General features: G+C 35.7%; 2 protein-coding genes across 3 annotated transcripts; both read right to left on the minus strand.

Annotated features, from left to right (window-relative positions):
• Positions 1–1,668: 1,668 nt before the first annotated feature.
• Positions 1,669–16,054, minus strand: LOC109532919 (platelet glycoprotein V). 2 transcript variants are annotated; one of them, XM_019898060.2, is made up of 4 exons: positions 15,870–16,054; positions 5,581–5,908; positions 5,339–5,408; positions 1,669–3,977 (listed from the first exon to the last, which is right to left on the minus strand). In XM_019898060.2, the coding sequence occupies exons 2-4, from the start codon at positions 5,897–5,899 to the stop codon at positions 2,105–2,107; spliced, it is 2,262 nt and encodes a 753-aa protein (XP_019753619.1). In that variant the 5' UTR covers positions 5,900–5,908; positions 15,870–16,054; the 3' UTR covers positions 1,669–2,104. The 2 variants fall into 2 exon arrangements, with proteins under 2 accessions (XP_019753619.1, XP_019753621.1); XM_019898062.2 differs by lacking the exon at positions 15,870–16,054 and adding an exon at positions 15,626–15,647.
• A 6,866-nt stretch (positions 16,055–22,920) lies between these two features.
• Positions 22,921–24,672, minus strand: LOC109532946 (RNA pseudouridylate synthase domain-containing protein 1). The gene is made up of 4 exons (XM_019898096.1): positions 24,388–24,672; positions 24,011–24,254; positions 23,418–23,691; positions 22,921–23,240 (listed from the first exon to the last, which is right to left on the minus strand). The coding sequence occupies exons 1-4, from the start codon at positions 24,655–24,657 to the stop codon at positions 23,096–23,098; spliced, it is 933 nt and encodes a 310-aa protein (XP_019753655.1). The 5' UTR covers positions 24,658–24,672; the 3' UTR covers positions 22,921–23,095.
• Between the last annotated feature and the right edge of the window lie 225 nt (positions 24,673–24,897).

Below are 24,897 nucleotides of genomic sequence, written 5' to 3' on the forward strand. Positions count from 1 at the left end.
TGAAAAACAAAACGTTTCAATTTGGCCTCTGCAAAGGAACATATATGAAATGTTTAAACTTTACATGCTTACTTGAAATTAACAAATTGTGACGTTTCCGCTAACTTTCGCTAATTTCCCCTTAATGAAATGGAGAATTAAAAGCAAATTCAGCCCCACTTCCTGAAGCTGAAACTTGAGCAGTTGGTAGTGACAATGTGCTTGGAACAAGATTAAGGCTATAATATCCGTGTATCTGAGCGAGTTTAAGAACAAAACAGGAAGTTCTAGCAACAAATAGCGTGGCTAGATTGCAATGTGGCAGTAGGTAGTTCGTATGCGGCTTTGGACATCACTTTGCGGGGATAATATTTGATGGGTGAGTGAGATTATATGGAAGATTGGATAATGGGTACACAGAAAAACACTACATAAAATGCTCAAAACTAATCTTACCAAGCAATAAAAATCTGTGTTAACTTTATTTCATACATTGTTCGATTATTGAAACATCCCCCCACAATTGTATTATTTGATTTTATTTGAGCGATAAAATATCCAGATATTCGAGCACAATGTTTGCGTATAAATTAATTGAACAGATTGAGCATACAAAGTATGAAATATTGTGTTTTCAGCAGCCACCGTTGAAAATATAATATAACCTAATTAAAAGATTTAATTTGCATTTCAAATTCAAATAGATGCCTTGTGTAAATTGAAGTTAATTAAAGCGAGAACCCCGAATACAAAACAGAAAAGATTTTATTCGGATTAGTCAAAAGAGCTTTTTATGGATGAACAAATTTTACACCATTTTTGTTAAATGGAATTTTAATTGCATAATATTATTCATTTTATATATTTTTGGAATCATTCAGTTGTTAATTTATTCTACTACTCTATATGGATACATATAAGTATTGAATTCTGATTTGTTGAACATAAAAAATATTAATGTGCGCCCTATTCCAAATTTAGCATCCAAATAGGAATATAGAAGATTCCAGATGGCGAAACATATTTATCTGCGAGGCAGCCGTACAAAATAAATTATTTTCGGATATAGGAACGCTTAGAAACCCAATGAAAGATGTTAAGAATGAAATGAATACCAAAGGAACGTATAAATGGTTAGAAATGAAAAATCGTGTCGATTTTTCATCGGTGGAAATAAAGTACGTGTACGAGTGGAAATCATAACTCATATCTTTTGGAAGGAGTGCTAGTTTATCTGCCGAGTAGCTGAATGAAAATTGACGAATGGATGAAGAAGATAAGTCCCGATTAATATATTTTCTTTAAAGAAAGCCGCGATTTGACATATTATCAGAACCCCCGGGGCGAGGTGTATATAACACGAATTAATCCAAGGGTTTATCAGACCAGCGGTTCAACTTTGGGGTAAATCCATACGCATTGTACACAAACGGGATTGCTAACAGGATTTCGGAGTTAACAATGAATTCTGGTTCAATATAAGGAATTTATATAGGATTCTTTTGGTTAATACATACCCAAAATACTTTCAATTGGTGAATTAAACAAAATGAGCTTCCGTTTAAATTATTGCAAATCACCCAAGTGAAGATTTTTCGATAAATTTATGCCATTAAACACGTTTGACACAGACCTGGATTTAATAAAGGCATAGAAAACACTCTACAAAGGTACAATAAATAACAGCAATTAAAATCGACCAGTTTTATTTTATCTACTAGTACAAATGTTCGAATTACAGCCTTGATTATTTATTTATATATAAAAGTAACACCAACATTAGACAGTCTTCAACTGATTATTTAAGAAAATATAAACATATACCTACATAACAAAAAAATATATTTCAGAATATTTGCTGCTCATATTATTAGACATCGTCAGACGTTTTGTCAGCGAGATTGACCCTCGTATTTACTAGGTAGGTAAAATAAATACTCATTCACGGCGTCTTTCATTCCTAAACCTGTGAAGGCAACATTATAGATTATGCAAACATTGAGTAAGCCTCAGAAATAATAAATCGTACATACAGAATAATACAGCATGGTATAAAAGAGAAGGAATTAAATATATAGGAAGTAGGGGCATGTCTTTTTAATACTTGAATGCTTAATGCAACCGCTTAGTTGGTTTTGTCTACGTTTTGAATAGCCAATTTCCTTTTGGAAACGAGGAATATAACTCCAATTGCAGCCATGATGGTGGCGTAGAGAGCACAAGCGTTAATGGCTGCAGCTGCCCAAGAATTTGCACCATGTTCAGCTAGACGCATGTTAACTCCTTCCGAATTTACGTAACCAGCTGATTCCACAGATCTCGCTGATCTTGTAAGAAGGAAAGTAGGAGATGGTTCGCAGCCAGATTCTCTAACGAATTTGGCCCAAGTTCTGTTAGAAGCTGAAATTGTTCTTTGTTGTTTGAACGGTTTTCGACCAGCAACAGTTTTGTTCATAATCAAAGGCAAGCCGACTTTGTCATCGTAGCTGCATACCAGCAAGCGTTTGCGCTTGTGCTTTCCAACAGTAACATCAGCAGCTCCAATTGTGGATCCTACTAAAATGCTCAAATCGCCTTTTTCCATGTGAGCCCAATCCCATAGATTTGCGACCGAACAGTCGCATTTCCATGGATTTCCAATTAATTTTAATCTGGAAACTTGTGTGTTAAACTCGATTTCTCTAGGCGAAAAGGTCGATAACTTATTGTAGGTTAAGTCGAGGACTTCGAGTTTCGGTAAAAGTTCCAAAAAGTGGAAATCGTTCGGGGAACTGAAATGATTCCCTGATAGAATTAAAGTTGTTATATTCCTGGTCCAGAAGAAGGCATCGGGTGGCAGGAAAGTCAAATTACAATTACTAAGGTCCAAAGTTTGCAACCGAGAAAGTTGTTTGGGGAAGAGTGGGCCTGTTTTTGACACACGAAGCGGGTTTCCGGCCAGTTGAAGTTCTGTCAAGTCGGTATAGGTGAAATTGTTGAAAAACAATGTGGCATTGAGAGGACGGCGCAAACCGCAGAAGTTGAGTTCTAAACTTTCCAAACTGGTCAAATTGCCAAACAGGCCGGCTTCCAAGTTGTTAAGATCGTTACCCGACAAAATCAGGCGCCGCATCGACGTCATTTTCGAAAACGTAGTAGGAGCGATGTACGATAAGTTGCTGTATCCCATGTTAAGATATTCCAAAGTTTCCAGAGGCGCTAATAATTTAACGAACGCGTCGTTCAACGGGTTGTGAGATATGTCCAACTCTTGCAAACTCTTAAATTTATGGAACGTATCAGGCAATCGCCGTAAATCGCAATTGCTTAAAGACAGTTTTTGCAAGTTTGTTAAAGGCGATAAGGCAACTAGTAAATCAGAGGCAAACAACGTGTTCCCGGATAGATAAAGGCTTCGAATTTTGGTCACGTTTGCGAAAGTGTCTTCAGATAGTGGCACAGTCAAATTGCAATACGACAAATCAAGGGTTTCCAAATTAGACAGGCTCTTAATGCTCAGTCCCACGTCCACATCTGACAAATTATTTTCTGCCAGCACCAACACTCTCAAATAGTGATTATTAGAGAACATAGTTTCCGTTAATTGATTCACGTGCGCGTTTCGTAAATCCAAGTTTTCCAACAAAGGTAGTCTTGAAAGTACACTTTCCCAATTCATCTCCCTCAAGAAATTATTCCCGCTGAGTTCGAGAGTTTTCAAATTAAGTTGCGAAATAAATGTATCCTCCGCTATAGCGGTTAAATTGCAATGATTCATTTTCAACGTTTCCAGGCTTGTTAACTTTTCAAAGGCTCGGCTGTCCAGAATATTTAGTGGATTTTCAGATAAATCCAACGTGGTTAAGGCTGATATATTTTCAAAGAAGTGGTCATTCAGCAATTCCAGGGTACAATTACTTATATCCAAGTATAATAGAGTGCTTATCGCTAAGAAGGGTCCCTCAACTTGATCCAGCGGATTGTTCTGCAGCTCAAGTGTTATAAAACCCGCAGAGTCACTGCAAACAATATTTTATCGTAACATTTTTCACACAATCTCATTGGGCGTTGATTTGGTCAAGGGACTCGATGACATCCAACACATTACCTTATTACCAACTACATACAATTACGCACCATACGCTCTTCTGTAATAACCCATATACCATTTGAAATTGGAAATGATCCATTTCCAATTAGGCCTGGGTACCTCACTGAATTTTTAGGCGCCAGCGGAGTGCTGCGCAAATGGCTTGGTGCGCCAACTCAACGCAGCGGCGCAGTGACTCGTTGTTGAAAAAACGTGGCTTAAACGATGAGTTAAAAAATGAGCTGACATTTTTTTTTAGTTGTTTGGACCAAGTGATAAAACACTATACATAAAAAAATGTTGGTGGCCTTTTTTTAGATGTTACAATTCCAGTCTCGGGCCTCGTTCAGTTTTAAACCACTTTAATAAACAAGTTGTAACTCATCAACACAGAGAGCGGCAACAACTCAACACAGTGTTACCCAGGCCTATTTCCTTCGGGCACCGTATTCCCAAGCCCGATTTATAAATAGTACATACATTTAACAAAGTCAGTCGCCTGAACTTTTTACTCCAATTCTATACTTCCAAATAAATAAACCATCAGATAACGATGCATTTGGACCGACAACTTTGTAAATTGTAAGTATTAGTACTTTTATCTCTCACATATTTTTTCATTCATGAATCGCATGATCAATACAAATCATCAATCAATTGCTCCCAAACCAATCAGAATTTATTAATGTCTTTGAAGAAACCTCACGCTCACGTAATATGTGCTTGGGCAATTGGTATGTTACCGATGCAACCCAAAAACTTCCAGACATTTCATGTTGAGCTGGATTAATGTGAACCGATAAAAAAATGCACATTCGACTGAATTGCTTAAAATACTGAACCATTTTCAGGCGATAATTGTATGGAAATGCAGCAGCTTACTATCCAATGGATCACGATGTTCACATATTTATATTCTTAGTCAGTTGTAATCTAAATTGGAATCGGAAGCCCTTTCCTTTTTCTAATTAAAAAAAAAAAGTATAACACGAAACATAGAACGACAGCCAGTTAAAATATTGCAGCTATTACGCTGAAATATTAAAGCGCTTCATTTGAAAAATGAACTTAGTAAAGACACTAGCTTTGGAAGCATTTTAAAACTAGATTACTCAGTTATGTTAAAATCACGATTAATTTCGTGCAAGGTGCAGACTTGAATTATTCGGAATCCCTCAAAATTTTAAACACGACTCCCTTGATAGAATATACTCGTAAGGTATGATTATCATCGAGCCCCTAAACACAAAATATTATTGCGAGACATTGCTATTGTAAATGGATACTTACAAAAACAGATCAGGTTCGATCTTCTTAATGCGATTTCCAGAAAAATCAGCATCGATTAAGTAGTGCAAATCTAGAACAAGGAAACATTTCAAAGAGGACCAACTTTGAATAAAAGATAATTAAATTTAATTCCTCGACAGATGTTCAGTATATTGCTTGGTGAAGTTCCACACTTTGCATTTAAATACGAAAACCTCTCTTATAAAACGCCACTCCAAAAAAAAACAAATATCAGCACATACCTTTAAAGGAATCCTTCCTCAATTCCACCATAAGATTGTCTGCCATCTGTAACCGTCTCATTTTGAAGTCTGGAGGAAACGGCTGAATTTCAGATATCAAATTGTCGTTCAAGTCCAAAACGTATACGTTCAAGCTAAGTTCGTCATAAGGAATTTGTGTCAAGTTACTATTTGAACAGTCTGTAACCCAGTTGACTCGAAAATAATGACAATCACACTCGTCTGGACATTCTTGCTCAGCTAGTTCTCCGTTGAAGGAAAGCCCAGTCGAAAAAATACTGACCAAAAATATCAATAGTATATGACTATACGGCCCCATCTTTTTATTCTGGAATAAACGAAAATCATTTTATGATTAATTGCCAGACATTAAAATCAGTGAAGTATTGATGCTGGTGTGGTTTAAACAGTCAATAACCAGCCATATCACTTTCGAAAATATGAGATTAAGGGCGCTATGGAATTTACAAATTAATTTTCAGACAGTCGAATTAGCAATTCATTTATATATACTACTAAGTCAGAGGCCAATAAAATAAACGTAATATTTAAAGTTCACAGACGGATCGAAATTGCAGTAAGGAATTTTTCATTAAAAAATATATAAGGAGTATTTACGACTGTTGTAAAATTATATTTCCAACTTCACTTCGTTACGATTGTGATCGTTCACTGCTATGGCAGCAAATTTTGCCCAGCTAGATTCAACAAGGTAGATTATCAAGCCGTTTGAATTTATGTGACCCTTTTAATATTAGTTTCGAAACAAATTACCCAACTTTTATAAATGAAAAACGTGTAAAATGAGACCACTTGAAAAATTTGCGATAAATTAGAACTTTTAAAGTTGAAACCAGTAGTTTCATTTGAATACCAGACATCAGGGTGTTTAAAAAATATCTTTAATAATGATAACATAAAATTTAGCAAACTAGTCAATTGGAAGAAAGGATAAGAACAATTAAAAAATTCCACAAACCAATTATTTAAACTTCAATATTTGCACTGTTGGAATTGTTCCCGCGGAGTGAAATTGCCTAAACCGCAGGCTGTGTAGGTATGAGTCTACAAACAGGGGGACTGATGATAAATTCCGAATTATTCTGGAACGCATTAATGAGAAATCCATTTGCTTTACCATCAAAGATTACAGGGGAAACGTATTCTCTAGCACCAACAGCTAACGCTTTAATTTTATGGTCTTATTCTCTGTATAATTTCCAACGGAAAGAGAAAGTTCACATAAGACAAGTTTTGGTCTAGTTGTCTTATGTGAAGCCAAACTAATCGAATCTTATGTAAGGCAAAAATAATCGTTGTTAGAGGAAATATCAGCAGTTCGGCTAACACCTGACAAATACAGCAAAAAGTCCTGCGGGACTGAAATGATCCCTCTCAAATGCCAAAGTTGAAATGGAGATAACCCATTTGGATAATCGCATTATCCAGAAATAATATATAATTTTGCTGCGGGCTCTGACACATGTATAAGGGCCAGCAAATGAGTTTCATTATAAGGGTTTCTCTTGTAGCCATTAGTCCTAAGTTTGGGCATTGCTCCCCGAAATGGTTGCAAAATATAAAATACAATAGCTTTCTCTTTGGAAAATGATGTCTTTTAAGGGAACTTAAGTGTCCATTTGGGTTGCTTCTACGTGGATATAACCGTTAGACCTTTGTTTAATTGTTTTTGTCCCTGTCCCGTGGCTTATTTTGTTTGGACTCTTTTTATCTCACAAATTAACTTCCATTTGCGTGTCAATTAAGCCAGTCTCCCGCTCTGTGATCTTGTTTACTACGATCCAACCATAAAAAATAATTCTGGCCCTGACACATTGCAACTTCAATGGAAATAACCTGACTGTAAAGTTCACTAAATTATATAGGAATTTGCGTGCTGGAATCTTGATGATGGGCCTTTGAAATTACAGACTGGCATAACTTAAGAACTACAGAGTTATACAACTTTGCTGTTTTATTCAAATAAGATGACGTGTTTTTAGAGCGAAAGCTTGTGAAATTTTTAATTGAAAGACATGTGCCGCAATGGTAGACAACAAGAGGTTGAAAAACAAGCATTCATTATTTAGAGCCTCACATTGATTAGCCCGTTAACATCGTTCAAATGTGCTTGTTTGAACGTTCTAAGTATTATTGACAGTGTAATTAGACTCGCTTTAAATGAGCAGCCAATTCGAAGTGAACGGGAACAATTTGCTCTGACTGCTACTATTAAATATCTCTGGTTCCAATAATTCGTCAAACATTCATATTCAAACAATTAAACAATTTATTTACAAATTGATTGACAAACCCACATATGCAACATTAATTAGGACATTTCCAAAATTGCACTTTATTAATTTTCGGGTTAGAGTAAACCAGATCATTGATGATTTTGAATGCCGGTGGCTGAAAGAGTTAAAGAGCAGGAATTCCTCATCACAATTCCAAACGGGTCAAAGAGAAACTAAATTTTAGTTCAGTTCGTTCTTTATTTTCCTCTCTTCAATACTTGGCCAACCAAAAAAGTCCACAACAAAATACAGTCTGGGGGAGTTTTTAGGATAGAGCATGTGGGCAAGATGAGAATATTGCATAGGTAAAAGTTCCGACATTGCTTTAGAACCCAAACAGCAAAAAACTAGACCATGTGATCTAACAAATGTAATAAACTGGGTGACAGGATCCCAACTCATATTTTCCCCATTCCGTAATAAAAGAGAGACGGCAAAAAACCAGACTGTCAGAAGTGTTGGCCTCTTAAACAAAGACAAATGGCACCGGTACTTTATATTGATTTGAAATTGCTATGGTTAGGGTCATTTTCCCTGCTTTATGACTTGCAAAAACTGAAGGCCCCAAGCCTCAGGGTTAGGAATATTGGTCGATACTTTTAAAGTTTAGGGCATATGACAGCCGAAGTTGTTTAAGCGCGCCCATAATTCAGGCTACCAATTTTCCACCTCGAAAATATCAACGTTCTTTGTTAAAATATACTTTCCCGCTTGATGTAGACTCTGAACTCTCTGGGGAATTAGTTGGGCCTATGGCTAAGCCTTCAATTCATTTCAGCAGAAAATCAATTGGAATAAATAAAAGGTGGCCCAATCAGTGTTTTTATATCTGAGGGGCAAATTCGCACTTGCTTCTTTTAATTATAACTCACTCGGAATTGTGTATTTGCTTCTTCGGGGCACATTTTCCGAAAGGTTGATGACTGTCTCAGAGGAGTTTTTCCTGAAGCCACAACCGACCCGTCCCTGATCTTCCCCTTTTCAAAATTTTCCTACATTTTGCAGATGTTGAGAAAAAAATCCGAGTTAATTTACGCAAACTGTATTCAGCTTATGAATACCGAACTCTTCCCCCTGCTGGTAGAATTAGTGTGATTTTAAGGGCCGGTCTCGATTAAACCTTCTAATTATCCAATAAAGTAATCAAGGTTGCATGGTGACAATTTTCCACATGGGTGACGGATGCTTTAATTCTGGCAAATTTGAATCGTTCATTATATTTGTATTACACAAGTAACTTTCAACACATTGGATTATATTCAGACACTGCGGTAAGTGATCTTTCGAATCCTGGCGAATAATCAGATCAGTTGCAATTAAAAAAAGCGTATAGGAGGCAAAATCAGTTCTAATTTGTTTATGCTCGAATCAAAAGTTATTTACCAGAAATATCTTGCATGGCTCGGTTTATTCGTGTATATAGCAGATTACAAACTATTGTTAGTGGAGTCAACCTCGGGTGCCACCGGCAATTGAAACCCACCTTTTAATGATTATTTTGCTAGGCATTATCAATTACCAGATCATCTCTCTTGGGCACGAAAAATACGATTTGGCATTGAAAGCTCATCTGAAAAGCGCTAAGTGAAATAAACAAAAAGCGCCATATACTACAGAAGCTGCAGGGATTTGGTGCGCTTTAGCTCCCGTTGAAACAAAATTAAACAAATAGTCCTGCGGATTTAATATTTTATTTACCTGCCTTCAGTCTTCGCTAAACGTAATTTGATGGAGAATTAGGCTACAGCAGGTTCCTAAAGATCTTGGATAAGAAGGCAAGTGCTTCTGAATGGATAGGAAAAAATCGTTTGAAATTTTCACAGTTTACCTTCGACATTCGTCGACAAGAAATTACCAAGTCAAAGAACCAGGTACGAGGAAATTAGCTATTTATAGCAAATGCGCTTCAAAAAATATGAAATAAATAAACAATGACGGCGATTTTGCTGATATTGTATTAGCAGAGTACGAAATTTGTCAGACTCTCTCTAATTAGTTAATTAGTTCGCTAAAAATAATAACCGATTTTTTCTAATTTGCATAATGTTGCTAAAATATGTGGTTTGGCATAGCTGTGGAATTAGCAACCGATGACCACAACAAAAGGATGTAAAAATTTGAGAATTTTGCTTCAAAATTTAGGAAAATTGTTCTCTTTCTTATAAAAGCTCTTAGTTGAATCTGTGTTTCCAAAAACCCTAAATTTCCACGCAAACTAAAAATGTTCGAAGTATGTATCCTCCTGAACCTTATAGAATGTATTTAGCAACCAACACTTAAGGCAATCATTATCATGCATTTCAAACTAAAGCCCGAGAATTTGGAAACGAAAAATGCATTTTGCAAGTAAATAAATTCGCAAATTAATCGAGTAAATATAGCAAACGTACAGAGGCACAAAAACCTGGATTTAATTCGATACGTTTAGAGTTTCTTTTCTTTTTGTTTTTTTAATAAAACTCGGCGGGTTTCTAATTTTCGGGTAATTTTTCGTTCCAATCTGCTTCGTGTTCTGCCGGACAGACAGTTCTGCGGATAATGGACAAAACTTAACTTGTAGAAGAATTAATGCACTTTAGATTGCACTAGGCCATGGGCTTTAAAGACCCCTGTAGGAAATTAGTTCTCTCACTTAAATCAACAGATTACAGAAAGTTTTATACTTTTGACATAGTTTATGGAATTCTTGGTATCTCACTTTTAATTAGTTCCGGAACTATAAAATAAAAGCTCTATGTAACTTTCTTGTTTTAGTTAAAATTAAGTACCTGCAAAAGGGAACGTTGATGGCTCGCAGCGCAGCTCAAAATGCAACTAACATTGCAAAATTAAATTAGATTTACTTACGTACGTACAAAATTGATTGAATTATCCGAAGGATACATGAAAAATACTAACCAGCTCTAAAGCAGTTTACGCAACTAGCGCTCTAATTGAATTAGATAACAAACTACGTAGGCCCTGAAATCTCTTAATTCAATAATTTTAATAAAAGTTCGCAATGTTTTGAAGTCAGTTTTCAACCAACACGCAATTATTTTGTTTCTCTGCGTTTACTTTGCAGGATTTAAAATTCCCATTCGGTTTTCTCCTGCCACGGGGCTGCACAATCAAACGAAACAAAGTTAAGCACTTGCAAAGCATAATCTGTCATGTTTCCTTGCTTCTGTTATAGTAACGTGCAAACAACAGCAAGGGCCGAACTGGTATAAACGCAAAGAGTTAGTTTGGGTTAATCATGGGGCGATTTCTGATCAAGTCAATCAACATGTCGAATAATAATTTCTAAGTTTTCCGCATAGCCCGCTGCAAAAACTATTTAACTGAAATATCGAGAAACGTTTAGCTGCAAATAAAACAAGTTTCTACGTAGCCTCAGCTTAAGACCGCAGTAATACTGTCGAGTAACTGGATTTTGTGGCAATAAGCTGCAAAATCGCAAAATAACCCAAAAGATCTGGCACAGATTGTGGCTGGAGCTCCATTTATTTTGGCCGTAATCAGGCCCAAACATGATGGTCTCGAGGCGTTTAACTTAAATTGCCAATTATAAGATCGATTTTACAATTTTGGTCATAATAAAGCGCAATACCGTTAACGATCGTCTGCAAAATTCTTCCAAATTAGTCATTAGTCTCTCGATGTGGAAATTTTACAATCTTTAACTAAATGCTAGGACTAGATCGCAAAAACGAACCAATCAATGTTTTAGCTTTCAGTTGAAGTATCGGCTACGATTATATGAAAATAATATATATTTAAAGAGCTAGCAGATAAACTGATTAAATTCTTGTCATGTCCAAAGGTTCGCATCAAGCACCTCAATGGAGGCAGATTTTTAAAATAAAATTCTAGTTGAACTTTTTAATTGGTTTTCGCTCATTCTGATTGCCGATATTTGATGGTAATTACAAAACTTTGGCCTTGCAATCGGGCCACAAACAATTAAGCCAAATTTTCGTTTTCAAACCGCTTATATGCTTACAACTAAAGCAGAGGGCTTGAAATTTGCGGTCGACTCCTTATTTTTAGTTCTAAAATTAATTAAAAGTGAGAATCATTTAATGCTTTAAACTAACTGAACTATGCCAGAAGTATGAAAACTTTTGCTTAATGTTCTGATTTAAGGGCGGAAATTAATATTAGGGGAGGTTTTTTGAGTAGATTACGTCTTGTAGTTGAGAACTAAATTGTGCTAAAGTCTCAAGATGAAATAGGCCTGTATTTAACTTCTTGGAAATTAGTTTCCATCCATGGAACTTACAATTCTGATAATGGATTTTGAGATTACTTTGGCTGCGATGTAATCTTGAGTAAATTTAAAGAAAATTTTGATTGCAAGAATTCCGCACCAATGAAAATAATGCTAAAAATATTCCGTCATTCCGAATAATTGATTCCAAACTACAGCGTCAGTTGCACATGTACATAATTTCATAAACACAGTTACTTTATAAAATTGATGCACAATAAGGTGGGTTGAATGGGCAGCAAATCATGCCAAGGCTGCACACAAAAAAGTACTGCTATAAGCGTTTCAAACCAGATAATAGAATGACATTTTTGAAATTGCCCAATTAGAGGAATCTGAATTCAGACGAATAAAGTTAATAACACTAAGTGCAACCGAGAGCTTAAAATGCAAAGGAATTTGAAGTTGTTAAATAACGAACGAGTTCAAAAACTGTCCACCAATGAGTCCAGTCCTGGAAAACAAAGTTGGTTACGACCCCCAATTTCCAACTGAATAGAAATTAACTTTGCCGAAGAAAATGAAATCCAAATTCAATCGGAAACATAAACATGGTTATGCCCAATCAAAAATGTATGAAATCAAAATGGGAAAGGAATGCGAAAGGTCGCAAACCATTAAGCAACGACTTTTAATTTAAAACCGTAGTTCTTAATCATCAATCAAAAGCCAGAGCTAATTCAAACTCCCGAGCTTTTAATCAGTAGAAAGCCAAATTAAAATTTTAATGAACAAAACGAAAGTCTGGTTAGGACCTCCTGTTTATTATTAACATTGTGGGAATTTGGTTTAAATTTAGTACGACTTTTCAAAGGAATTCGAATTGATTTTGAATTTTGAGTAAGTTACTTTCTAATGAGATGAATCAGCTGAATAGATTCGGAATATAGCGAAAATTACCGAATTATTATTAATATAATTGAGTTGCTATAATTAGTTGTTTGGTCTGAATAAAATAAACTATACCAAGGCTCTTAAAAGCAATTAAATTCAGGTTGGAATAGTAAAACATGTTTAAAATTAAGCTTAATGGAAATTACCTGAATAATTAGCAATAGTTTATTTTCAACGCCCTTAAGTTGAAGAAATAATGGGTTGAATAATCAGAAAATTTAAATTTTACTTCTCAGCAAGCATTTATACTGTACTAACCATAAACATTTGTTAAGATTTGATCGTCTTCTGACAACTTGCATGTTAACATTCTTTACTCCGATTGCCATTTGTGCTTTCTTGCTTTGTTTAGCCTTATTAGTTATTCTACCAGTTACATAATATGCTACTCTTAATCACTCTAGCATATTTTTCATTACTTAGCACTCATTTTTCCACTAAACCAACCCTAAATGGCGTTAACTTTGCACGCGACTTTACAAAGCATTTTTTAAAGCTGTATTATTTAACAGCAGTCGTTGACTTTCTGTCGCAGTGCTAAAATATTCGTGGTCGATAAATAATGTAATGCTTTGACTAGCGTAATTCATCAAAGTCGGGAAAAGGCAGATTTTCCACTGTTTTCCCTCTAAAATGTTTTGTTTTTGATGATGTTGAATGCGATATCAAAAACGCACACTTTTACGAAGAAATGAGCAACATGAAGGTAAAACATAGAAAATTCAGCAGCATTCTTGAGCGAAATTCAATCCAAATACGCCAGGGAAGAATTGGTCAGTTAATTGTTATGAAAAAGCATAAAACAATAGCTTTCCCTGCAGATGGTTCCCAGCGCTGTTTTGTTGAATATTTTAGCCACTGTTTGCCAAAATATGTGAATTCACCTGTATTTTTACAAGAACAAAGAACGCCCTCGAGACATTATTTAACACAGAAACATCATGGTCTTCGCCCACTTATGGGAGAAATGTATGTGAACGATGTGTACATTTCACATCAGATCGCCAGTATAGCAGATTAATAATCCAATGAAACGGAATGGCCTTAGATGCTAATTGAATCTAAATAATAAGGCCAGGTCCAGAAGCAGTTTCCCCAAGAACAGTAGTATAACATTATTGTGTGAATTAAATCGTATTTGCCATAACAGTAATTCTGCAATGCCAACATAAACCTATGTCGGTGAAGGTAAACACATACCTAACTTCGGCTAGTAATTAGCTTATTAATTATTATGCAAAATATTACATTTCAGGTTGATGCTTACAGTAACAATCACGGATCTAAGTAGCAATAGAGACATGATAGGAGTCACGTAATTAACATCAGTGCGAAATTATTTACTAATGTTATTTCACATTCCCTTTTGGAAGTGATTGTAGTGCCATTGGGAGCAAATCGTTAATAAAAGTGAAAAAACCAAATTAGTCGAAAAACCCCTGTGTGCAATGCCATGACCCAAAACAAAGGAAATTAACAATTACATAAGATAATTTGCCCAGCTTTAAATAATGGACATGGATGGCCGGAAGGCAATGCTATTCAAAAACCAGAAGCTAAACAATACAGTCCATCAAGGACAGACTCATTAATATTTGATCACGAAAGACATTTACATGCCAGCATAAAAGAATAGTTTTGAGGAAAATACCTTCAAACCCGTGTCTGAGAAGCGAATGATCTTCAATTGATGAAAATGATCTTCAATTTGCGATGTTAAGAAGCGTCGCACATTATGCAACTGCCATAAGGAAGAGCAGCAAATAGGTTTATTTCAGTTCAGCAACACTGTTGACATGATTATCACTAGTTAACACTAATAACTAAATTGTAGCCTTGGAAGAAAAGAAACCATAACGCCTGACATAGTCGGAGTCATGTGCCCGTACATTTCCTATTACTCATTTCTTTTATGTATCACTTCCATAGTCTTCGGTTTTTCACTAATATTTTTTATGAGCAACTTGTTTGTCTTGGTGCTCGATAGCTGATTTTACGACGGCAACTAAATATTTGCAACCATTTATTAACCTATTGCTTAGTTTGGCAAAAACTACATGTTGATATTACATACGCCTTCATATTACATCGTTGCTAGTTACAATGATAAACAAAAACAGAACTTTCACAGGAATTGGCCAATGGCTATGAGAAAGGGACCTACTTTCTTAAGTTTTTGTAAAATTTGCAAGGCTCGAACACGAAGAAACAGCTGATCTAATCTGATTGAAAATTAAATTTCCGAAAATATAAGTTGGAGCTTCTTCAGAATTCTTGTGGGAAGTAAAATATTTTCCTGTACTATGTCTGGCGACAACGCCAATCTTCATGTGCGGGTTTGTTTGGAACGAAAATAAGGTGTTTCCAAATGCAAATGAGAGCTAACAATGATAAATTCTAAGCTGAATTCCCCCAAGAGCAATCTCAAGTTGGAAACAGCAAAGTTTTCCTAATTGGATGCAAAAAAAAGGACAAAATCCGTAGTGATTCTCAACTTTTAACAATCCAATCATTATCGCTGAAATGATAATTGGCTGGATTTAGAAGGAAACAACCCTTCTGCTTCATATGGCACCCTGCGAATATTTTAATTAGTATCTACCTTATTCTAGTTGGGTAAATCCAGTTCACACGTACTCGAAAAAAAAACTAATTCGACTTTTTCACTAAATCGAAATTTAAACGTCGCGGGTTTAGAAAGTTTAAAACAACCCTGCGTGCGCAGCCGGCAATTGTTACTTACAGGTACAGACCCCAGTCAAATGGAATCCCTCAAGTGACAACTGTGAAGTTAACTGCGACCCTTAATCTCGAATTTTCGGTAAATAAACAAACATTTCACTTACCTGATGCAGTAAATTAAGGCAACTTTCGAATGTCAATCACTGGGCGCATGACTACACTATAATAACGATAAACATGCGAATAATAATGCTTTGCATTCTCGGGTCTGGGTTGTGTGCGTTCGTCAAATATCGACCCGAAGCCTTCTTCGTGTATCTACGTTCAGCAATAGTATAGCTCGGAAATGCGTTGCTGACCTATCTCACTAGCTATATACCATTTCACTATAGTCAGCGGGCAAAAGGATTTTTCGCCTTTTATGCGACACGCAAACTAAATCAGAAAATTGATTTAGATATTTTTAAAACGGTTTTGTTTAAAATTTGGCGTCGTTTTTTTTTTAATTCCTTATTTTGAGGTTTTCCAAAATTCTTCCGGTTGCTTAAAATTGGCCGGGGAAATTTTTGATAATTGCCTGGGAAATCCGGCGCTTGCAAGTTCTCGCGTTCGCGATCCGCAATCCGATCATCTCATAGAATATCAAATTACAAACAATTTTCCTGTGGATCTTTTGATAAAATGCCGTTTTTCACCCACTGAAATTCGCCACATTTATTGGGCGAAGAGAAAAAATCGCGCATTTGCCAAACCTATCAGTGGTTTTTACTTGATTATTTTGCTACGTTTTGTCGCTATTGACGGCTTGACTTGCTGGGCTTGGTTTTTCCGGCTGGATCAAATTTTTTAAACAACCAGATAACTTCCATAAAAAGAAAGAAGTTAGTGGGTTGAATCTGAACTGAAGACGGGCATTGCGCTGCGCATCTGGAACGCCTAAGCGCTCTACCCCCACCTTCAATCAACAGGCACGGGACGGTATAAATACCGCAATAGAACCCGTTGAAAAATCAGTCATCGGAGCAGAGATGCCAGGTCTACCGATTTATCGGTAAATCTACCGATCTACCGGTACCATGCCGATTTCTACCGAAAAGTAACAAAAATTGAAAAAATGTCCGTGGATTACTTAAAATAATATAACATAGTTCCATTCATGATCAAAGTATGTTCATGCAATCAAGCCCGCCATATAGATCATAAATATGATAAAATTGTGTTTTATGGATCCTTCAATAGTGAAATCAGGTTCCCTACAATCCGATACTTCTGATGTTACAATGATATTCCCAAATTTAATAAATGATAGTGAATTACAAGGTCTGGACACAGAATGACGTCTGTTGCGAAATGTTAAAGAAATTTAAAAAAATTCTGGAAATATTGAGTTTTGGAGCCAAGTACAAATATTGAAATATGGAGGTGATACATTCATGTTTCCAATTTTAACCAATTTTACTTGTAACCTGCTTATTCTACCTCACTCATCAGCCAAGTTGAACGGATATTTTCACAGGTTAATCTAATGAAAACTAAGTTGAGAAATAAGCTAAAAACGAGTACAATTTCATCTTTACTTCTTTGCTGACTCATGTTTATTTTAGTATTCCTGTTTAGTCTAAAGTTTAAAGTTTTAAAAAAAGTTTTAAAAAAAGTTTAAAAAATTTTGAAAAACGCGCAATTTTATGGAGCCTTTAATGATGACAGAAAAATGAGTCTACCGATTTTCTACCGAAAAGTGTCGCGATTATCTACCGAAACTCGATTTTCGGACCTGGCAATCCTGCATCGGAGAGCGACGCGAATGACAACTTCGATAATGTTCACCGCAGATGTAAGCGAAACGTCAGGAAGCAATTCCGATCATCCATGGCCTAAAGCCCGTAAAAATTTCAATCAATTAATTTTATTCCCCTTACTTGGAATTGATCACCTCTATCTTAGTTCTTCCGGGCATAGCTAGTTCTTGCGCACATAAATAGTATGTCTGGAAAGTTGGTGGTTTAAATTGCATCCATAGGGCTTCCGGTCGCCTTAGTCTCCACATCGTTTTCTGTAGAATCATTCTCTCGCCAACAGTTTTACACCGCTTTAACGATATCGGCGGCATTAGAATAATGCTTTTCAACAGAATATAAATTTTCTCGCGCTTAAGTAAACTGCCATTTAAGGCGTCCCGCTTTTCGGAAAATTGACCCTGTTTCCACAGAAGAAAAATTGACTTCAAAGTGGAGCATATATCTTGCAGCACTTCATGTAAACACCAAACCTCCTTTCGTCGGATATGATAAATTTTTAACCATCAACGCCATATGGAAAATGGTAGATAATACAGTGTTATATGGTGGCGATAAATTTTTAATAATCTGTAGTGGAGAGCTAATTAGAATATTTGTTATAGAATTTGATCGTTTCGATTTTTAAGTCAATTTCAACAGTCTGAAGAATGCTAGAAAATTTTCCTATGTACACACATCTATCTGCCCTGCAATGCATAAAAATGAGCTGGCGAATTCAAAATTTTATCTTGAAAAGCCATTTAGTGTTTCCACAAGAGGAAATATTCTTTAATGGTCTTAATGCTACTTAGCGAAGTCGCAAAGTAGCTATTTTCTCTGCCTTTATCTCTTTAAAGTGCTAATCGTTGTTCCAGAAAAATTATTGATTTATATAGGTCAACACCCAAATCGCAAACTAAAACTTGTCGAGTTCCATTTAATAATGAACTGAACTCCCCTTTAACTACCTCTTTAAAAGAGTGCATTTACAAAGTTTTTTTCTTCAGTTTTTACATTTAATCGACATTCCCCTTTTAAACAAAAATATTTATTCTGAAATAATTTCCGGCTTGCTTCCTTAAACACTGAAATTTTTACCGAATCAATTATATTAGCGAAGCGTAAAAAGTAAGTTGGGCTATTAAAAATGTAAGACTTTTTCCCTGAATTAGTAAGTAGCGTTAATTATCCACGTCTCAGCTTTCAAAACAATTTAGAACCGGGAGAAGAAGGAACTGCAAGTCTTTTACTTAAACTCTGTAGCGCTGCTGTATGCTTCATTAAAAATAAATTGTTTTTAACCGAGCTACCAAGAAATGAGTGAATTTAAATAATAAGCTTAAACTTTGATGTTCGGGTAATTTCGTAATACCTTGGTCAAATATTGGAGTGGCTGTTAATTAATGATCATTGATTAGTTTATAAATAATTTGCTGCCTTTATTTAGGCATTGTTATATAATTTAGAAGATTTTTTGGGATATTAGAGTTCTTCTTTCCAGCTACTAAACTTTGGAAAATATAGAATATTTTTTTAAATCTAAGAAAAAGGTTCTTGATAAACAGTTTTACATAGTCTAAATCGAAAAAAATCTTCTGGTACTCATTTTTCAGACGCATATTAGGTTTTTCTGAAAATATGAATCAGTTGGCTCACAATTAAAGTGGCAGCTTTTTACTGACTACTGAAAAAAACATTGAAATGTGCAATTACATCGATCTACCGCCGAAAAGCAGCTTTTGCATTAAAAAAAATATTTCTACATTTGTCGGTTCCAAAAAATTTCTAATTTTTTAGCTTAATTTCAATAATAGACATTTGTTTATTTGCCCTGAAGCAAAAAAGCTTTGCTCAGAAGCCAAATTGAAATTTTTTAGAGACTTAACATCTGATGGTTGCAACTTATTTCTACAGTCATGCGGAACGTTTTCGAAAGAAACTCCTAAAATTAACAGTGGAAAAGTTTTCGTGCAATATTTAATTGAAACTATCGCCTAATGGAATACGGCATGGTTTTCCTCTGTCGCTATATCTATATGCATCGCTGGTTTATTCTTGCAAATATATTGATAGATAAGAAAATCTTGTAATAGAGCACCCTCCATAAAGCCACGTCTGAAAGCCTCTCACGGCCAATCTATCAACTCAAAACAACTTAGATACTTGCTTTTTACGTCAGCATGCACGCTTGTTATTTTCAATAAGATTGTTACAGAACAGTGAAAATATGATTCAGTAAAGGCACTATACCCAAGTAGGTATGACATTAAATTTGTTTTTTCAATTTTCAAACTCCCAGTTGCAAAAGCTTTCTAAAAATGCTTTAAACTTTCATATTGCTTAATGAATATCAATATACTTTCAAAGAATCCAATTAATTTTTATAGAGTTGATGCAAAGAAAACGATTATTTTTGCTGATACACAATGTCCAAATTAAAGACCCGAATGGTTGGAGATACGTGTCTGAGGTAAACACTAAAACAGAAGACTGTGAAAATCTTGAGACTGAAAGGGTTCAAAAGACTGGTTGAATCAATCACCATTTACCCAGACGTGAGCAATGCAAGATTTCTCGCTAAGCTAACTTCGCATAAAGAATGATCATTTATCTCACCTTTCTGAAAAGATGAATCCACATAATTCTAGAAACCAACAAACATACGCTTTATTTTTAAGTATGATATTTATCTCTCTGTGATAGTAAGTGATGCAAATCCTTGTCAAAGCCAGTGGCTTAGCTGTGCGCCGCATACTCTAAGACGAGGCGCTTTATTCCAACCCCTTTTTGGGCCATGAGAATTAAGACAAATGATTCTACAAAAGCAAGAAGATGCTGCATAGTAGATCAGAGCTCCTGAACGCCGGACCGTTTAAAGAAATTGATTATAATTGGAAACTCGTCGTTACTACGCTATAGATTTTCAATAAACCCGGGAATGGAAACTTACCGAAAGGATTATTAAGTTTGGGTTCGAAAAGACGGAATTTAAAGAAAAGCTATGATCCCATGAGTTAAACTTTCGGAACCATTCGCTTAATATAATTGCCAAGCATAAAACCTGCACAGTGAAGGCGAACACTCAAGGTTGCCTCAATCAGGCAAAAAATCTGAGTGATATATTAATTTTGAGCGTCTGGAAAAACCTCGTCGTCTTGATCATTTCAGTCGTATTTTCCCTTCCCATCTATTTTTCCTTAAGTAGTATCATTAACGCCGAGCTCAAACGCCTGTTTTCAGTTTCGAGCAATAAATCAAGCGAATGATGGACTCTAAGCAGTCCCACTTTAGCAATAGACAGCACATCTCTTAATGGCCTTAATAGAATTTATACTGTTAATATTTAAATAATTTCTGAGCATTAGAATTATTGTTGGCCACTGGTAAATACTGCAAAAAATAGTTTAAGCAACACATAAATCGGAGGTTGATTTGAATGCATTTTATCATAAAGTATGTTAGTAAACTAGTAGATAAGTATTTGAATAGAATATCCATTAAAGTAAAAAGGGAAATGAACGCAACTAAGGAAGGTGTCATCGGACTTGATAAATTTAACATAAAAAAGGTCGCCTTTCTAATTTAGGGTGATTCACGCAGGGGTTTAGATCCCACGAGGTCTCAAAGAACTTGAAAGCTTTCGCCTAAACATTCACTTCAGGCGCTCTGATTGAACTTTTTACGTCTGGAAACGGCCCTCATTGAAATTCATTAGCCCAGATCCTGTTTCTTGCGATTACCGCATCTGAACCTCCTTAAAGCTGTATAATGGATTAGTTCCATTTGTTCCGTCCAGAAAAGACTTGTACCTACTCATCGCTTATCGATCTTTGAAATGCCAAAATTATACTAGATAATACAAGAACAAGCAAATAGTTACGGGGTTTATTAAGTGAACTTGAATCCACTTTTACCGAATGTTGATGGCACTGAAAAACAATTGGTTGAGAAAATATTCATGGAACAATCCTTTGAGCACATACAAAATGACAAGTGGACTCTCTCTAATTAGGCAAAAGCCAGAAGGGCATGAAACGTCAAGGGTTTACACGTTCGCACTAGCAATTACAGACCGGAGCGTTGAGAAGTGAGTTTTCTCTCTAGACAATGACGAAGGGCCTATATATTCTGAAGGAGAGCCGGGGTGTTTGTCTCTTGTGAGGTGACGCAACGGAATTAATTTCAAATCCTGGCATTTTCGCCAAACTAACGGAGCACCCATTATTATGGTTCGTGGTTTGCTAATATCAGCGTGAATGGCGTAATTGTTAATTTTCGGGAAAATGGCTATTTCAAGTCTATTACACTCTGAGATTGGCTGTATTTATGCCGCGAAATATAGCTGGGGCATTAACTAGTGTGTTGCTATTAACGGTTTTTTCTTGCCTCACCTCTTTTACTGGAAACCCAATATTGGTTATACTTAACGCATTTGTAGCAATTGATCTAACAGACCAAATCGCCCACTGGACCGTATAACCGCTAAACAATTTCAACACTTAAACTCTTTACTTAACAAATAAACCCTATTTCAAAACATTTAAAGTTCAGCTACTCGTTAATCAAGATAAACGTGCACATGTTACTAGCACGGGCAATTTTTATCAAAGTTAAAACTTTCAGAACATTATGACTACGGGATGTTAGTTCCCTCTGTACCTACCATAATTAGAAAAACTGCCGTTAAAAAGACCGCTTAATAATCGCAAGTTGCTCTTCGACGAACGAGAGCAGAGTCTCCAAAATTCGCGTAGATGGAGCTCGACTTGGTTGCTCTAAACTGTGCCTCAATCAATAAGTGTTCTATCCCAAGCGACTCAGTCACCCAAATGAATAATTTGAAAAAAACCTTATTTAAAAAATTATTTTCCTCCTGACTGCATTGCAGTCTAAAACTCTTTAATAGTGAAGCGGGATTGTATTTAAGCATAAAATGCTTGCTTATAAACCAAACAAGACATTGCAGCTTATATTTGGGGTAATTAAAGGAGAAACTTTGGAGCAACTGAACTAAGAGCGCGCACTAAAGAATTTACTACCTAGTGGTAAAACGACGTGTAAAATTAATTGAGATTCAATGTACCCAATTGCCATGCTGAAGATACATTCTACACAACTTTACTTGGTAGAAACTAGTAATATTTAAATACACTTTGTATTTCTTCGGCTACGTACAATTAACATTATCAAGGGTTTTTTGTGCATGGAATTGTTTGAAATTCGGATATTATATGCGCGGTTACTTACTCGAAAAAACTGAATTCGATGTGGAGTTGAACAGTTATTTTTCGACGCTATTTTCGCCAGGTCTTGATGAACAGACAGTTGGCGACGGGATTATTCTGACTAACATTAGAAAATACTTTTAGATAGTAGATGGATATGAAATTCGGGAAATATCTCGGAGAAGGAATACATCAATAATTATAACTCATAATTCCTGTGAAAATTATTAAGCTTTTATTGATATAAATCAGGTCAAAAGAAACGATCCGCACCAAAAATAAAACAAGACATTTTTGCATTCACCAGTGAAAAAAATCGACCCTAACTTTTATCAATCTTCCCGTTCCACTAAAACTGACATAGATTTACATACATTTACTTGATTGTTAAAGAGAGTTAATGTACTGATCTATTGTGTTATACGCGGAAGATAAATCCTGCACCATTTTTTCCTTTGTCCAGAATTTCACCTGAGTGAAAGCATCCGATGTAGAAACATCGATTTTTTCAATAGTCACGGGCACAATCAGTCTGCAACCACCAAAAGAAGTGTTTAATTTATTTTTAATCGAACACCTAGCTAAGACTAATGATAATCAAGAAGCAATGCGAGTGAAACTGGAAAAACAAATAGGGAAATGTAAAAAAACTTGACGTATTGGAAAATAAGGCATAATAAAGTCTAACGAACTCAAATAAGCCACTTACCGTATACAATGCAAATACATCCTAGGTGGTTGCACATCCTTCCTATTGCTGTAGGTGTAATCTCCGACAATAGTGTGCCCTAAATGCGAGCAATGAACTCGTATTTGATGTCTTCTGCCAGTAATAATCCGACACAATATTTTTGTTGCTGGATAATTTGCGAAAATTCCTTCATCTAGAACGGTTATTACAGTTTGTGCATTTCTCGGATTCCGACAGAAAACAACATTGTCGGTGCACATTTTATGGATGGCAACTTCACGTGCATCATCACCTATAAAATAAAATAACACAAAACTTAGAGCAGTGATCATTGGTGCATTATTATCGTAAAAACGAAGCTTATGCACTTCGAATCACTAATTTGGCAAAACTTCTGGTTATCAAATTTCGAATTTGCAGAAGGATATTTTCGCACAACAGCTCAATAAACGTGATACAGATGCTAAGGGCGAAAATAATCCATTTGAGCCATTGGACAGAAAGTATTAAAATCCGAGTAGATTTTAAATATTTACGTCTTTTGGCTATGTAGTACAAATTTCCTCATTTAACTACTTTAGGGCTAGAAATTTATGGTTTCTTGTACTCACCAATCGGCAGATTAATATCCACCAAGTCCGCAGAAAATATACCACGAACGATGGCAATATAATATTTCTTTGTGTCTCTCTCTGAGAATGCTTTAGCGACTGCTCTACATGCTTTTTCATTTTTAGGTATGCATATAATGCCACTGGTGGGATAGTCCAGACGATGTGGAAAGTAATATTCGTGGAAGAGTTTTTTCTTTGCCACAGCTGGACATTTGCTTTTCAGAAACGTTTGCAGTGTTCTCTGGAAATGATTGAAACATGGAAAAATAAACGGGTATAAATGGTTGAAAGCCCTAAAAAGTACACAGAACAGTGCCTTTTTCCGTTAGTCCATTCCAATACGATTGATTCCTTTTGATTTTGTTAATTTTTACCTCATTTTTGTTGTTGCTATTGATTTTTAAATCAGGCTCTTTATCCACGATAATGTAATTTTCACTGCAATAGATTATTCTGCACTCACCCTGAGATTTAGATCTTAAAGCCTCAAAAACCTTTGCTACAAGTGTGTGTAGAATCACGAAGCTAAAAGTGAATATCATTTGGGGCCTCACTTTGAAAATGTAAACACTAAAGACAATGGGGGTAAACAGGTTATGTACAGGAGCTGCTACTTGTGAAGTGGCGGATAGAGTTCGCCACATATCTGTGGATAGATGGTCGTGGCTGAAGAACGGAAAGCCGGAAGAATCGGAAAAGTGAAAAGGCACATAAGCAAAAAGAACACGCACGTAATTTTTTTTAATTTAATAAAATTCCGCTGTAAAATAATTTCTAGTTTCCTGCAAAATAAAAGAAAATATATTAAAATCCTTCCTAGTATATGAAATTTTCCCGGAAAAATTTCAATGCGTATATAAAAAAAAATAATGTTTATCTAGACG

The sequence above is a fragment of the Dendroctonus ponderosae genome, unplaced genomic scaffold, assembly GCF_020466585.1.
Source record: "Dendroctonus ponderosae isolate FM_Combo_2020 unplaced genomic scaffold, Dpon_F_20191213v2 Dpon_F_20191213_1, whole genome shotgun sequence".
In the NCBI taxonomy this organism is placed as follows: domain Eukaryota; kingdom Metazoa; phylum Arthropoda; class Insecta; order Coleoptera; family Curculionidae; genus Dendroctonus; species Dendroctonus ponderosae.